At 39.1% G+C, this 16,153-nt stretch overlaps 1 protein-coding gene across 1 annotated transcript in view; it reads left to right on the top strand.

The window, feature by feature from the left end:
* The window catches only part of sim2 (SIM bHLH transcription factor 2), a 93,909-nt gene extending 81,039 nt beyond the window's left edge, over positions 1 to 12,870 (top strand). Inside the window, exons 9-11 of the mRNA XM_043701233.1 lie at positions 1,027 to 1,192; positions 8,501 to 8,909; positions 11,704 to 12,870. Of these exons, the coding sequence (XP_043557168.1) occupies positions 1,027 to 1,192; positions 8,501 to 8,909; positions 11,704 to 12,428 (1,300 nt within the window). The 3' untranslated portion in view covers positions 12,429 to 12,870. The remainder of the gene's footprint in view (positions 1 to 1,026; positions 1,193 to 8,500; positions 8,910 to 11,703) is intronic.
* The last annotated feature ends 3,283 nt before the right edge of the window (positions 12,871 to 16,153 follow it).

Genomic DNA, 16,153 nt, shown 5'->3' with positions numbered 1-16,153 from the left:
GGGAACCATAAGTAGGTGAAAACGGGTTGGCCATGTGATGACAGGGACGGGGTATGGGGGTGGGTAAAGGACAGGGAAGAAGGTGTTCAGGCCTGAAAATTATTGAACTTAATATTGAGTCCTGATGCTGCGGGGTTCCCAAGAAGTAAATGAAATGCTGTTCTTCCAGCTTGTGCTGAGTTTCACTGGGCCAATGCAGCAAGCCTGCACTGAAAGGCCTGGACTCAAGTCCCACCAGCTCCATAGCATGTGTCATCGTATGTCTGAACAGGCCAATTTAATAAAATCTACAGTACTATTACTATGCAGCTGTATTACTCATCTTTTCATTAACTATACCAATTAAGTGTTTTACCTAGTGTTTGAGAAATGTTGTTAGATTATGTTTCATGATAAGTTGTTATTTCCCACTCCTGCAAGTGAAACTGCATTTAACAAAATGTAATATTTTAAATCATCTGGAATCACAAATAATGAGTGTAAGACAAAGCCATTAAAAGCTTTTCTTGATAAGATAATACAACTCATCAAGCTTTATTTTCTGTGAATTCACAGTCTTGTGATTTTACGCAGCAGGAAATAAAACAAGTCATCTCCTCAACAGGCAGTTCCTGCTGAACATCAAAGTGCAATAAATTTTCAGTTTAATTTTTTTTAATATGCAAAAACGGGCTTTGTGAGCACTCTTGATCTGATGAAATCAATAGTACACCAGGCACATTCCAGATGTCTGACAGGCAGTCCTGGTCAAAAGGAAATGACCACGACAAGTCTATCAGCTGGTGCCTGACAAAGAGACAGATTGGGATATTAAGCGGATATACAGCTGGCAATTACTTACAGTTAATACTGCTGTTTGAACACTTGTGGATTTAATTTCCTTCATGAGCTATTTTCAAAGACAAAGTCAATGAATTTGTATTAAATGGTCACTGGATTTTTAAGATTATTTTGGATAATCTAATATTTAATGCTGTTTTAAAATTATCACCACATATTAGAATGCTATTGAATCTTATGTTGCAGGGACATTGAATACAAAGAGCTACAACTGTCACTGGACCAGACTACAGCCACCAAGTCCTCATTCCCATATAAGATGCTGCTGCCTACCTCACATGAAAGCCAAAAACAACTGAAGCCCAAAATTGCCAAGTTGAAATCAAAACTAAAGACATCTCCTTATCCGCAGGTGCATATTATGGAATATTATGACCCTGACCCATTTGTGCAGATATGGTAGGATGTTGAAGAATTGAGCTTGCTATGCATAAAGTACGAAAATTAATGTCTGCATGTATTCACAGCATAGTTGTGAAGGAGAGGTCTGGAACAGAGGGCAGATGTTTTCTTATAGGAAGGGTCACCATGAGTTACTCTGGCCCATTTCCTAGCAGCATGTCCCACTGGAATGTGGTGTGGTGCAAATTGAAGGATGTGATGAAAAAAAGCAGATGAGCTGATTGTGGGCCTCTCTGGCAAAGCCTTTCTTGATTAAAGCAATAGGAAGTGTACAAAAATCATCCAGGATGACTCATTTGACTTTTACTTACTCCCTATGGGGATGCACTTGGCTTGTATTTTCTACTTCTCACTGACAGCCTGGCCGAGGGCAAGAACTGTGGAGAGAAACAAGCCCAAACCTACATCTGACCATATTAGAACACGATACACAAAGGGCTATTGCCACGCACAGTGCTGTTTTACAGTAGCATGAGATATCCAAACCAGCACATACTGAATTCTTTATTACATATTCAAACATGAATTTAGAGATGGAAATGACATCTGCAAGATTTTGACTACATGTTTACTTTTAAATTCTCATTGCTTTTCAGCTCAGTAATAATTCCGGAGAGTCAAATAAGGGAAGCACTGTATATGCATCTCTTAATGAAAAACTATTTCCAATTTATAGTCATACATTGGACTTCCACTTAATGTAAAATTAAATACTTAATGGTTTGAGAACTGAACTGAAAAGTAGCCTAGTTCTTTTTCAGTAACTCTTCCAAACTGACCATTTTAAGTTTCTGATACTTATTGTCATTTTTATGCTCCTCGCCAGAAGACAGTAAACTCATTTACAGCAAGTGTCCTACTTTATTTCATCTAAATGTCCATCGTCTACTGGTGTGTACTGGCAGGCTGCAGGCTTTTGAACCATAGAGAGATTAGATTAGAGACTGGAATTCTTTTTAATCGAAAGAGCAGGCACTACATTTTGCAATGTAGTTCATTGGATAGTATAAAGGAACTTGAACCCTGGATGATATTTGTTCTTTTCAGTCCTGGAGGCAGTTAGCAGCACTCCACTCATGTTGCATCTGAAAACTTCCAAGTAAAACCTGGAGAGTCTGAAACTCCTGGTGTTTGTTTATTAACTAGTGAGCTGTCATGATCTGGAAAGTACCACCAGAAAGGATGGTGTAAGCTGATTCAGTAATAACTTTCAAATGAAATTGCATAAGCAACTTGAAGGGGAAACATATGCAAGGCTATAGGAAAACCAGGTAAGTCAGGCTAATTGGCAAACACAGACATGGTGGCTGAAGGTCTCCTGTACTATATTATCCTTCTACAACTTGGTACTGTATTGGACCAGTGAATTAACATTGATGGAAGCAATACAGAAAACAGTTAAACTGTGTAAGTTGAATAGAGCCACGTAACATGACAATCTTTGAACAATGTCATAAGTCATCTTATAGTGAGTAATTTTACATATTGGAATAATTCACCAGGCAGGGTAATGGCTTCAAAAACATTAGAGGAGACCAAAGTCAATAACCCATGAAAATGAGCAGAAAGCATGATTAACCAACTTGTTGATTGCATTCCAAGAAGCATGCCAATGTCATGCTGCCTCCCATTTCAGTGATTACTGCATCCAGCCAGTGTTAACCACAATACTAATTCACTGGGTATGTTAGCAGGGCTCAATATCATGTTTAACCAGCACTAGTTAAAGTTAGCCTGCATTGTTTAAAGTTAGCTTACACCTTAGAAAGGGCAACTAGACTGTAGTTGGACCAAACATTGGCACTCATGTGATAAATGAATCTGACTGAGGCGACATTGAAAAATGTCATGAGAAAGCATTGGCTCAAAGCTTCATAGGAGAAAGTGAGGTCTGCAGACGCTGGAGATCAAAGCTGAAACTTTATTGCTGGAACAGCACAGCAGGTCAGGCAGCATCTAGGGAACAGAAGATTCGACGTTTCGGGCACATGCCTGAAGAAGGGCATGTGCCCGAAACGTCGAATCTTCTGTTCCCTAGATGCTGCCTGACCTGCTGTGCTGTTCCAGCAATAAAGTTTCAGCTCAAAGCTTCATAGACCTTGCAATTAGAGGTCTTAGTAAAGGAGGTGGAATGGACAAATACTCTGCACCCACAGGCCAGATAAATTGTCCAAAGGCAATAAGAACACATATATGTCAAAATTAATGTTAGGAATCAAGTCAAGGGAGCTGAATACAGTACAGACAGTACAGCCAGTGACTAAAGTTAGTAGATGCATTCTCAAATGACATATCTTTCCAGATACACCACAATCCTCTGCTACTTCTCAATTCACCACTGCCTTGCTCCCACTCCATCACTCACCTCCCAACATTCCCAATCATCAGGGCTCAATCCTGACATTCATATGTTTCCATTCCTTTATAGACTCAGCACTGTTGCAAGCCTCACATCTATTTCTCACAGCTTGTGTACAACTAGAAACCAACTATTCAGCCATAGCCATCACATCACCTAAAAAATTTCACCACAATCACTGACACCCTTTCCTCTTCATTCCAGTTCAAGATGACATAGAAACAGCGGCAGCAGGAGATTCAGGAATGACTGCATGTCATAAACCCTATGAAAGAGACAGTGCATTCCCCTACTGTGATGTGACTTATGGTAGGTCTGAGACCATCAAGAATGACAGCACCCTTATACCTAGCTCATTTCTTTCATCCTAACATTGTTCATTTCACACACGCTTCAGACTGACAAGCGTTAGATGATGCAAGTCTGCAACTCTTCCCCACCTTTACTACTATGCATCTCAATCCCACAACCGAATCTTACCCTTATGTGTTTCTCCTTTAAGATACTCAGGCAGTGATGGAAGAATAATAGGATATTGAGGATGCAGGTACATTTAACCTTTTAACACTAACAGCCACCGGGCCAGACCCTGGCACTCCATGTAAATTGAAGGATAGCATAGAATAGAGGCGGTTCTTGCATCTGTTGAGACATTGGGCCCAAGTGGTCTGAAACCAGGGTACTCGTTATATATAGTAAGTGCCAACTTATCAGCTCAGTCACAGTTCTACAGCAGAATATTGAGATAATCACTTCTGTAAGGCAATCTGCAAAAACAAATTGATGGGTCTATACCCTGGAAATTCTTGAAGAATATAGAAACCTGTCAGAAAACCTACAGTCAACATCAAGGAGCTTGGAGGCACCTGGCATCAACTCAGCACAGGGGTTTATATTGAGCATTGTTCTTAATCTCCTAAAGAAGAAGAGGTTTTATGAGTATCTGGTAAATGGTTAAGGTCGATTCTATTCCAAGGATTTAACGTAGCATAGGAAATAGTGATGAGGGTTATAAAATATACTTAAAAGAATAAATAATTGAATAAAATAATTAAGAAGTAAATTAAATCACATTGAGGATGGCAGGGTGGGTGATGTCTCATATGGAAGCTTCTGGATGCTAGTGTGACCCAGGGAAAACATTGCTGCAGTATATGTTTGCAGCAAGAGGAATTTCAGCTCAGAGTATCCGAGAGCTGCAGAGACTGATACATCAGTAACAGAGAAAGTTACCTGGCTCCTTTGCACCACTTGAGATAGAATCTTCTACTTTGATCAGTGCTTAGGGACAGATGAGTGTAGACTTGTTCTGCATTGTCTCTGTTCATTCTCTAAATGTCAGCAAGAACAACATCCTATTCAAAGAACGTCTCCAACTGATAGCTCACAATCACTCTCATTAACAGAGGACTTCAGAAGCCACACATATGCATTTGAAAATTCACAGCCTCAACTTTAATTCCTTCCAAACTCTCACAAACTGTCAGCAGCTCGACCTCAGATTGGTGTGCCACCTGACTGACTGCAAATGTCACTTACCCCAGTGGAGAACACCAGGTTTCAAACTTACAAAGGAAATCTGGACAACCCTAAAATGCTTGGGAATGATTCAGGAATGATTTGAACACTAAAGTACAGCTAGTTAATGATCGTGGTCATCCAAGTCAGAGCTTTGCCCTCTTGCTAAATTCCTATTCTAAGAATCCAGTGAGATCACAACCATTCAACCTATGGTATCTGGAGCCATTGAATGGATTGTTAACCTTGACATCGATCTGTAACCACTTCTCCAGTCACTGAAACAAACAAAAATTCTCTAGATAGTGTTTTATACCGATGAGAATGTCAACTAATTCAGCCATGTCTGGGGGCAACTGGTTTGCATAAAAACTTACAGTTAGTGAAATGTCCTTTTACACTTGTCACACCAATCCTTGTCAGATTTAGCAACTTTAAAAACTATCAAAAGCACAAATATTTTTAGAATGGTAGCAACAGCCAGAAGAAATCAATCAGGCAGCTAACATATAAGTAGTCAATGATTGCTTTCAATAGCACTTGGTGGGGAGTTTCCTCCTATAGAATGTGTGTTCAGCTGTCTGAGGTTACGGAAGATGTTTATTTGAGCTTTGAGCTCCAGGATGACACTGGCAACACATTAGCATTGCATGCTGATTAATAACATAACCTGTCTGACCCAGGTAGTTCCAGCAGCTATTCACTGAGTATGTGCTAACGTCCTTACCAACATGGCATTTGTTCCAATTCACCCTAAGTGTGAGTGCACATCATGGACATCATTTTGGATCCCCAAAGGCATCCAAAAAAATGGCAAGAACGACCCCAATTTTTCAGTCCTGGACTCCAAAAACTAAATTGTGAGGAGAAATGACACAAAATAAGTTTGTCTTCACTAGAATTGAGAAGTTTGAAGATGACTTGATCCAAGTTTTCAAGACATCAAAAGGATAGCATTGAGATTTGTAGACACCATTTGGATCTCAAAGGGCAATTGTAACACCTAAATAAACAAGTGAACAATGCTGGAAATGTGAGCTAATAATGGAGCAACAAAATCAACATTTTTGAGACCTTGATAAATGATGGGTCCGAGATTCATCCATTATATTAAAGGTAGGGAAAAAATAAAGAGAACAATGGGGAAGGAAATGTGCTGAATGAATAAAAATCAGATATTGAAGGAGAAACTGAAGGAAGGGAAAGCTTGGATTGAAAAAGAAAAAGGTAAGGCTATACAAAACATTTTTTAAAACTTTTAACTTATAAATTAATATTTATAAACTTACAGAAACAATTTGCAACTTGTGGGAGTGACACTCCACAATTTAAATATCTCCTGTTTGGGTCTCCCAGGGTTAAGTGATATGTCAGGACCAGTAATTTACTCCAAAAACTGGCTATTAATTTCTTGAAATAGCCTCCCTAACTTTCTACAGTGAATTTAGTTCATAATTACAGTGTAATAATGCAATTTTTTGAAACTAGTGGGGAGGTTGGTGGCAACTAGTGGTTATACCAGGCTAATGGCAAAAGAACATTCATTGTCCTGCAAATTGGTAAGTCTTAACTCATGGTATATCTCTTCATCCTTATAAATTATTCTTTAGTCTCACAATGATAATGACCTATGTTAAAACTCTGATTGAATGTGTCAATATGACTTTTCAGATGATCAAAGATGTCAGTAAAGAGAAAGGGCTATTCAGTTCATTGTGTCCAATTTGCACATTATAGCATCTGTCAATATTTCAAATGTCCCTAGTGTTTTGTTCTCCACTATCACTAAAACTGAAAAAACTAAACACAGTAAACTTACAAACCAGTCACTGAACCTTAGTAGAACAAATTACAGAAGCCTCAACAGTACCTGAATACCTCACTATATTCAAGCTCAAATCCTGAATGGCAACTATTTTACTTTGGAGGGCACAATTTCTGATCCTAAACCTGCTCCTACGAGGCATTCTCAGATGCAGTCCACCCCAATTAGAACACCACTGGACCGTAACTGAACCCTTTCCCTCCTTATCATTCCATAACAATGAATGAAGAACAAACAAACTTGAATTGATTTTGGCTTTCTGTGTTGTCTGGACAAAGGAAATCACAGCCAATATTTTTTTCATTAATGGGACGTGAGTGTCTTTGGCTAGTTCATCTTTCCTTTAATGGCCCACAGCATGGAATCACTTCAGGATGGTAGAGTTCCTTCCCTAAAGGATATTAATGAACCAGATGGAGTTTTTTACAACAACTGATAGTGGTTATCTGGTCATCATTAATGCTCTGGCTTGCTCGTCCACCGCAATACTGCCATGCTACCATTACTCCTTTATATACTGCTGAAGTACAGTCACTGCTATAATATAAACATAAGCAACAACCAATTTGTGCTCAGCCAGGGCCCAAAAAACAATGAAATAAATAACAAGTTAATCTGTTATATTAATGTTGCCTATGGAATTATTGGACCCAGCATACAGGCAATAAGGCTTAACGTAATGTCTCCTCTGCCAACTGTGGGGTCATCCCTCTGTTTGGACCAAAGTTTTGGCCTAAAATATCTGTGGAAGTCAAGTGAAGCAAAATGTGACTTAATGCTTCTTACTCAGAATAACAGTATCAAATTGTATCAATAAAAATTTTAAAAATTAAATCAACTTTGTGAATACTCTAGAAGCCTACTTTTGCATAAGGATACAAATGAGCATGTTTTGAGAGTTGAACTGTGCTAAACGCCATACATCCTTTGAATTGAGTGTTGGCTGTTTCCCATTGGCAACACGTTTAACATTAAATGACATAGCAACAGATTGCCAACTGCTTTAAAGAAATAAAAATCAGATGAAAAGATGGAATGTAGAAGGATGATTCAATGGCATTTTGCAAGGAGAATAAGGACATTTGTTAAAATTTCATGAAGACTCCCTTTGTGCCTTTTAAAATCAAGTAAAATAATTAGAATCACAGAAACTGGTTTTAAAGTCTTTTTCTAGCAGAGCTCAGAGCTGATTTATGTCAATGATTTGTTGGATCCTTGCACAAATGAAAAAAAAGCTTTCTTCTGTGTGGTACTAATGTTGAAAAATTATAAATGTCTCTGATTTCATCAGGACTTGGGAAAGAAGGAAATGAGCTCCCGTAGGTATTAGAATTTACAAAGATTGGCTAATATTCTGGGAACCATTTAAAAATATTCGCTAGAAAATCTAATATAATCAACTTCATGGAAATGAGAATGTGGATGATATAAATATTGACAAAACTGTATGCATCCTCTTTTTTTATACAGCTTTAGAGAAGATTATAAAATGAAATTAAATTCCTCTTTTGACCCCCTTTAAAATTGACATCCTTTTCTTTCCTTCATATTTTCAGCAATATAATTCATTCCACACTGAGAAAGCTGATTGTGGCCACACCAGTAGTTGGGGAGGAAGCCGTATGCTGAACGTTGTATCACCCCAGGAAGACATTTCTCATGAGGAGAACAGTGAACTGCTTTATGCCTCGTCACATGGACACCCACTCACCTATACCTATGGACACTTCCCATTGGACCCCCAAGTGCTTGCCAGCAAAAAACAGATGACGCCTCGTCGGATAGCTCAAAGTCAAAGGTCACCTTGTGAAACAGCAAGGTTCTATGTGGGTGCATTTCAGGCAACAAGTGACAACTGCTGGCATCTGACAAGCTCATCATCAGCTCACAGTCAGTCTCCCTCGAAGAATCTACAGGATCATCTTATCAGTGAATCCCAGTACAGCTCTGTACAGAATTATCAGTGTAAGTTATGCTATTCCACTAACAGCCACTTAAGAATGTATATTTTACACAGAGTTTTCATTTGCTGTCAAGTCGTTTCTTTTAGGTGCAATCTCTGATGTACAGCCAAATATAGCAATGCTTTAATAAAGTTGTTTTATATATAGCTGGATCCCACAAATGGCAAATGCAGTGTGTGATAAGTTAATTCATTTTTAGTAGTGCTAGTTAAGAGAGATTACTGATCAGGACATCAAAGAGAATTCCACTCTGCTCTTTGAACAATGCCAAGGGATTATCCATAGGTGAATGGACCCTTGTTATAATCTCTTATCTGACAGAGCATATTGTATTTAGCATCGCTACAGTGTGCAAGCAGACTATTTGGCCCATTGAGTCCACACTGACCGTCTGAAAAGCATGCCAACTAGACCCATCCTACCCCTACATTTCTCATGGCTAATTCACCTAAACTGCACATCTTTGGACTTTGGACTGTAAAAGGAAACTGGAGCACCCGGAGGAAACCCATGCAGACATGGGAAGAATGTGCAAATTCCATACAAACAGTTGCCCGAGGGTGGAATTGAACCCAGGTCCCTTTTGCAGTGCTAATCACTGAGTCACTACACTGCACAGTTCCTGTCAGTAGTTTGCTTTCATGAAAGTCTTAAGCATAGTTTCTAAAAGTTATTAAATGGTGTTACTTTAAAGCCACATTGTACATTATAAAATTCATTAAAATAGAATGCTTTAAAGGAAAACATTAAAACATTCAGATAATGAAATGTCAAAAAAGAATCAGTATCAAAATGTTCCTATTAATTTATGTATGATTATCTGCATTCCTAAATAAAACTCTAATTGCTCACCATAGAGTCATAAAGATATACAGCACAGAAACAGACCCTTCGGTCCAACTCAGTGAAAGTGAGGACTGCAGATGCTGGAGATTAAAGTCGAGAATGTGGTGCTGGAAAAGCACAGTAGTCTAACTTATCCATGCCGACCAGCTGTCCTAATATAAATCTAGTCCCATTTGCCAGCACTTGGCCCATATCCCTCTAAACTTTTCCTATTCATATACCCATCCAAATGCCTTTTAAATGCTGTAATTGTACCAGCCTCCACCATTTCCTCTGGCAGGTCATTCTATACAAGCACCATTCTCTGCATGAAGGAGTTGTCACTTTAGTCTTTTTTAAATCTTTCCCTTCTCAACCTAAACCTCTGCCCTCAAGTTTTGGACTCCCCCAACCTGCGGAATAGACCTTGTCTACTTATCCTATCCATGCCCCTCATGATTTTATAAACCTCTACCAGGTCACGCCTCAGCCTCCGACACTCTGAGAAAATAGCTCCAGTCTATTCAACTTCCCCCAATAGCTCACGCACAACATTTAACAAAATATCAGTTTAAAATACATTTTACTGTTCTAGCCCTGTTTATATTCAAAATATAGTTTAAAAATAGTTTACGTCATGATTTGAATAGCTGTCTACTATTGATTATCCCACTGTGTGACTGTACACAATGTTAAGTGATAACTGCTAGGATTACAAGTGGCTATTTTAGTCTTCCCATTCAAATGTGGGTGGCACGGTGGCACAGTGGTTAGCACTGCTGCCTCACAGCGCCTGAGACCCGGGTTCAATTCCCGCCTCAGGCGACTGACTGTGTGGAGTTTGCACGTTCTCCCCGTGTCTGCGTGGGTTTCCTCCGGGTGCTCCGGTTTCCTCCCACAGTCACAAAGATGTGCGGGTCAGGTGAATTGGCCATACTAAATTGCCCGTAGTGTTAGGTAAGGGGTAAGTGTAGGGGTATGGGTGGGTTGCGCTTCGGCGGGTCGGTGTGGACTTGTTGGGCCGAAGGGCCTGTTTCCACACTGTACTGTAATCTAATCTAATCGTATGAGAAAAAAAAAAGTTACAATAATTAATCTCCATTCTTGGACTTGCTGGGCATAGCCCAAGTACTTTGCTCTTAAACAGAGTGTTGTGTGTCACTGACATTCTCTGGTATTATTAATGTTAACAACTAACTGACACTTTCCAGAAATGAAGCAATTTTCCCAAAATATTTTATGCATAAAATGTTTGTTTGAAATGTTTTAATATTTAATTTATTTAAAGTATTTTGATACTTATTTTAAATATTTTTAAAATCCCTTGGGCTCCTTGTGGCAGAACAAGCTACTACAGCACTTTTTAAATATTATGCAACAAACATTTAAATTGATAACCTTTGTTAACTGATTGTTTATGTTATCTATCACTTTGCAAAACCAGTAGCCTAATTTAAGCCTAATAATTGATACCATAGCTGCTTTTCAATCTTGTGTATTGACATGGATTACTAGAGTCATCATTGCTTTCAATTGTCAGAACATCTCAGTTTATAACTAGCTTATAACTGATTGTAGATCATCTGTTATCCTATATATGTCGATGGAATTCACAAACTAGGTTAAACAGTGATGGAAGGTACATTTGTCTATAAAGATTAAATGGGCATGGTAGCTCCCTTTATTATTCCCAATGTTCCAAAATACCAGAGACATCATATGGTACAGTTTCTGTTTTAATAATAAATCAAACACTTGTCTCATTTTGCAAAATTAAGTGGAATTCTTATTAGGACTCTTGAAATATTGATTTGCTAGCACCTAAATGGGAGGCTGAAAATAATTGAACGTTGACCAAACAAACTAAGCTAATTAGAAACAGCAGTCACCAATTTAGTACTCGTTCAACATCTATTGCATTCCCATCACATTGTGCTTAACACTTTCTTAATACTTTCTTTTTCATTTAGGTGCATTGACTAACAGTCGGCATTGTGAAGGAGGAACATCTGCCACCTTCTCAAATTGTGCATCATCAAGACCAAACAACAAATATAAGGAAGAACCTTACATTAATCCTGTAAAGCAAAACAAAATCGAAGTACTGCAGGCCACACAGCATGTTGTCAAGGAAGAGTGTAAGGTACTGTTCAAACACAATTCTCAGGAGAAATTATGCAATGATGGGAAGTGTTTTTCACCCTCTTTGAATAATTCTTTGTTAGCTAAATCAGACTGTGATGCAGCCAAGTCAGTGGCAAGGGTAAACCAACAGCTTTTACCAGTCCAAACACCATATGAACAAACTAGGAGGATTTGTATGAAAGAGCTCCAGTATGAACGTGGAAATCCTCACAAAGCCAGCCCAGACAGCGTGAATAATGTTCGGGGCACAACAAAACTGAATGAAGAGAGGGTACGTGAACAGCAGGAGCCATTGTGCATGGGGACTTCAGGACAAACCCAGCTTGGATCCTTAAGCTACGGCCAGTTCTTTGCAAAGCACACCTTCCAAAGATCACCTTGTGCTGTTACAGGCTACATCATGGAACATCGAGGATATGCTGCTGATGAGAAGAATTCTTTTGGCTACAGAAACCCAAGTCCAGCATTGAGCTCTTCACCAGATATGCACCAAGAACCTGTCCTTCCTCATTACATAGGAACATCTGTCATAATAACAAATGGGAGGTGACATGGGATTTATTCATGTCGATACAGAGCGCATTTGTTACTAAGTAACTAAACAAGAACTTCTGTTGCATTTCAGGGTACAACAGTATTCCAGACTTGCAGCTGTATTGGAAACTCATGTATAACATATTCTGAAGCTCAAAAATCATTTTCTAGTGTCTTGAGTTGCTGATGTCTTTCTTTGTTTCTGGAGTTTAAAGTCTGAAGCTTCATCTTCTCAAGAAGTCAAAAACACAAATCGTTATCACTTGTGCAATATCTGCAATGTGTGCACATGGAACCATTCACAGAATGTTGCATTACTTCTCACTTGCATTATTGACAATATGCTTTCCCCCACTAAAATCAATTATCTTATTGACTTTATATATAATGGACATTGTCAATGCCAAACAGAAAATTATTTCTTGCCTGCATTGTAAGGTTTTATTTCAAATTCATGAAGGAATAACACTATATATTAAATGGTTTGAATTATCAAAAGCAAGGTTCTTTATTGCTCAGCAGTTTGTACAAGTTGATAAACGCAACCTATGCATTACTCAGTAGTTATAACTGAGAATTTTAAATAACAAACTGCTCCTTCTGCAAAATTCAATGAGATCCAAGTTGCTTTGTCAAGCTAAATTATTTCTAAATCATAAACCTGACAAAATAACTTCGTATGTGCAAGGTATGAAAAATACTTGCAGAGGATGCTGTGCTAAATGATCACTGCTAACCCTTATCACATCTGAGCAGTTTCACAGTGTAGTCTCCAGTAGATCAAAACCTAAAAAAAACATAAAGCACATGTGCTGTCTGTCTAAAATACAGATGTATTTTCCACAAATATTACTCAAAAGTAAAGGATAAGGACTTATTCACAGACTGAACAGAAGAAGAGAGAACCCTGAATTTTCATGTTAATTCCAATAAATAAATGAGAATTAAACAAGTACTGATCAAGTTAACTTCCCTACTTATGACAAAAGGTAAGCTTAATTTTAGCTATCAAATATTTGCCTTACTAATGTCAATTCACACCAACAATTTAATTCAGGAATGTGGATAATCATCTCAGAACATTTTAAAAGTGAAATAGCAAAGTTAAATAGTCATTTTTGTTCTGGTCACTCTGAACCACTAAGTTATTAATACTTATGTATAAATAATTAAACTTCTTAACCTGAGCATACTGAACTGGATTTGTCTACAAGTGACGGCAAACAGCACTTGCTCTTCCTTATAATTACCTCTTGACCTTCCTTCCATTGGTTTTAAATAGAAAAAGACTATCAATTGTTAAAATAAAAACTAGCTTACACATTCAGCAGGTAAAAAGGGAAGACAAATAGACTGTTAGCCTTCATTTCAAATGGAATGGAGTATAAAAATAGGAAGGTCTTGCTAAAAGTATACAAGGCATGAGTGAGACCTCAGCTGGAATATTGTGAACAGTTTTGGTCCCCTTATCTAAGGAAAGATGTATTGGCATTGAAGGCAGTGTAGAGAAGGCTTACTAAGTTGATTCCAGTTCTCAAGGGATTTTCTTATGAGGAGAGGTTGAATGGGTTTGGCTTGTGCTCACTGGAGTTTAGGATAGTGAGAGATGACCTTTTTGAAACACTCAAGACTTGACAGGGTAGATGCTGAAAGGTTGTGTCCCTTTGTGGGTGTCTAGGTCCAGAGGCAGAATCTCAGAATAAGGAGCTACTCATTTAAAACTGGGCTGAGGAGGAAGTTCTTCTCTTAGACTGTAGTCAATCTGTGGAATTTATGAACATAAAGGGATGTAGAGGTGAGTTTTTAAAAATTATTATTCACTTGTGGGACGTGGGCATCATTGGCTGGCCAGCAATTATTACCGATCCCTAGTTGCCCTTCAGAAGGTGGTGGTGAGCTGCCTTCTTGAACTGTTGCAGTCCACATGCTGTAGTTTGACCCCCATGACCTGAGGGAGGGAATTACAGGATTTTCACTGAGCAACAGTAGAGGAACAGCGATATATTTCCAAGTCCCGATGGTGAGTGGCTTGGAGGGGAACTTGAATGTGATGCTGTTCCCATGTATCTGCTGCCATTGTCCTAGATGGAAGTGGTTGTGGGTTTTGGAAAGTACTCCCTGAGGATCTTCAAGGCCTTTCTGTAATGCATCTTGTAGATCGTGTACACTGATGCTACTGAGCGATAGTGATGGAGGGAGTGGATATTTGTGGTTGTGGTGACAATAACGTGGGCTGCTTTGTCCTAGATGTTGTTAAGCTTCAAGTATTGTTTGGGCTGTACTCATTAAGACACGTGGGGGGTATTCCATCACACTTCTGACTTGTGCCTTGTGGATGGTGGACAGACAGGAAGTGAATTACTCGCTGCAGTATTCCTAGCTTCTGACCTGCTCTTGTAGCTACATTGTTTATGTGTTGAGTCTATTCAGTTTCTAGTCAATGGTAACCCCCAGAATGTCGATAATGGGGGAGTTCAATGATGACAACACCTTTGAATATCAAGCAGTAGTGATTGTATTGTCTCTTATTGGACATGGTCATTGCCTGCCTGGCATTTGTGTGGTGTGAATGTTACTTAATACTTGTCAGCCAAAGCCTGGACATTGTTCATATCCTGTTGCATTTGAGCGTGACTGCTTCAGTATCTGAGGAAGACAAGCAGGAGGCTAGAAGAACACAGCAAGCCAGGAGCATCAGGAGGTGTAATCCTACCTGAGGAGTTCAAATGCTGCTGAACATGGTGCAATCATCAGCAAACATCCCTACTTCTGACCTTATGATGGAGGGAAAGTTATTGACACAGCACTTGAAGATGGTTTGGCCTAGGGCACTACCCTGAGGAACTCTTGCAGGATGTTCTGGAGTTGAGATGACCTCCAACAACCACAACTATCTTCCACAACAGATATGACACCAACAACCAAAGAGTTTGCCCCCCTGATACCCGTTGATTACATTTTTGAAAGGGCTCCTTGATACCACACTTGATAGAATGCTGCCTTGATATCATTCTCCCCTCTGGAATCCTGCTCTTTTGTCCATGTTTAAACCAAGGCTATGATTATGTCAGGAGCAGAGTGACCCAAGCGGAACCCAAACTGGGCATCACTGAGCAGGTTATTGCTGAGTAGGTGCTGCTTGATAGCACTATTGATGGTACATTTCATCACTTTTGGTTGAGAGTAGCTTAAGGGGCAGTAATTGACTAAGTTGGATTTGTCCGTTTTGTGTATAGGATATAGTGGGTAGATGCCAATGTTGTAACCGTACTGGATGAGCTTGGTTAGGGAGGCAGCATGTTCTGGAGCACAAGTCATCAGTTCTTTTGCTGGAATATTGTAAGGGTCCATAGCTCTTTGCAGCTTCCAGTACTTCCAACTGTTTCTTGATATCATGTGGAGTGAATTGAATTGATTGAAGACTGTTATCTGTAATACTGGGGATGACTGAAGAAGGCCAAGATGGATCAACCATGCAGCACTTCTGGCTGATTTCGCTGAAGCATTTGCAGCAACTGTCCACCATTATTCATGCCTGGATATGACAGAACTGCAGAGTTTAGATCTGATTCATTAGTTACAGGATTTCTTAGCTCTGTCTATCACCTTGTTGCATATGTTGTTTGGTATTTAAGTAGTCCTGTTTGGCAGCTTCACCAGATTGACATCTTATATTTAGGTATGTCTTGTGCTGCTCCTGCTTGCCCTCCTGCACTCTACATTGAATCAGGGTTGATCCCG

Source organism: Chiloscyllium plagiosum, chromosome 12, assembly GCF_004010195.1.
Source record: "Chiloscyllium plagiosum isolate BGI_BamShark_2017 chromosome 12, ASM401019v2, whole genome shotgun sequence".
In the NCBI taxonomy this organism is placed as follows: domain Eukaryota; kingdom Metazoa; phylum Chordata; class Chondrichthyes; order Orectolobiformes; family Hemiscylliidae; genus Chiloscyllium; species Chiloscyllium plagiosum.
This window is presented reverse-complemented; position numbering and strand designations above follow the sequence as displayed.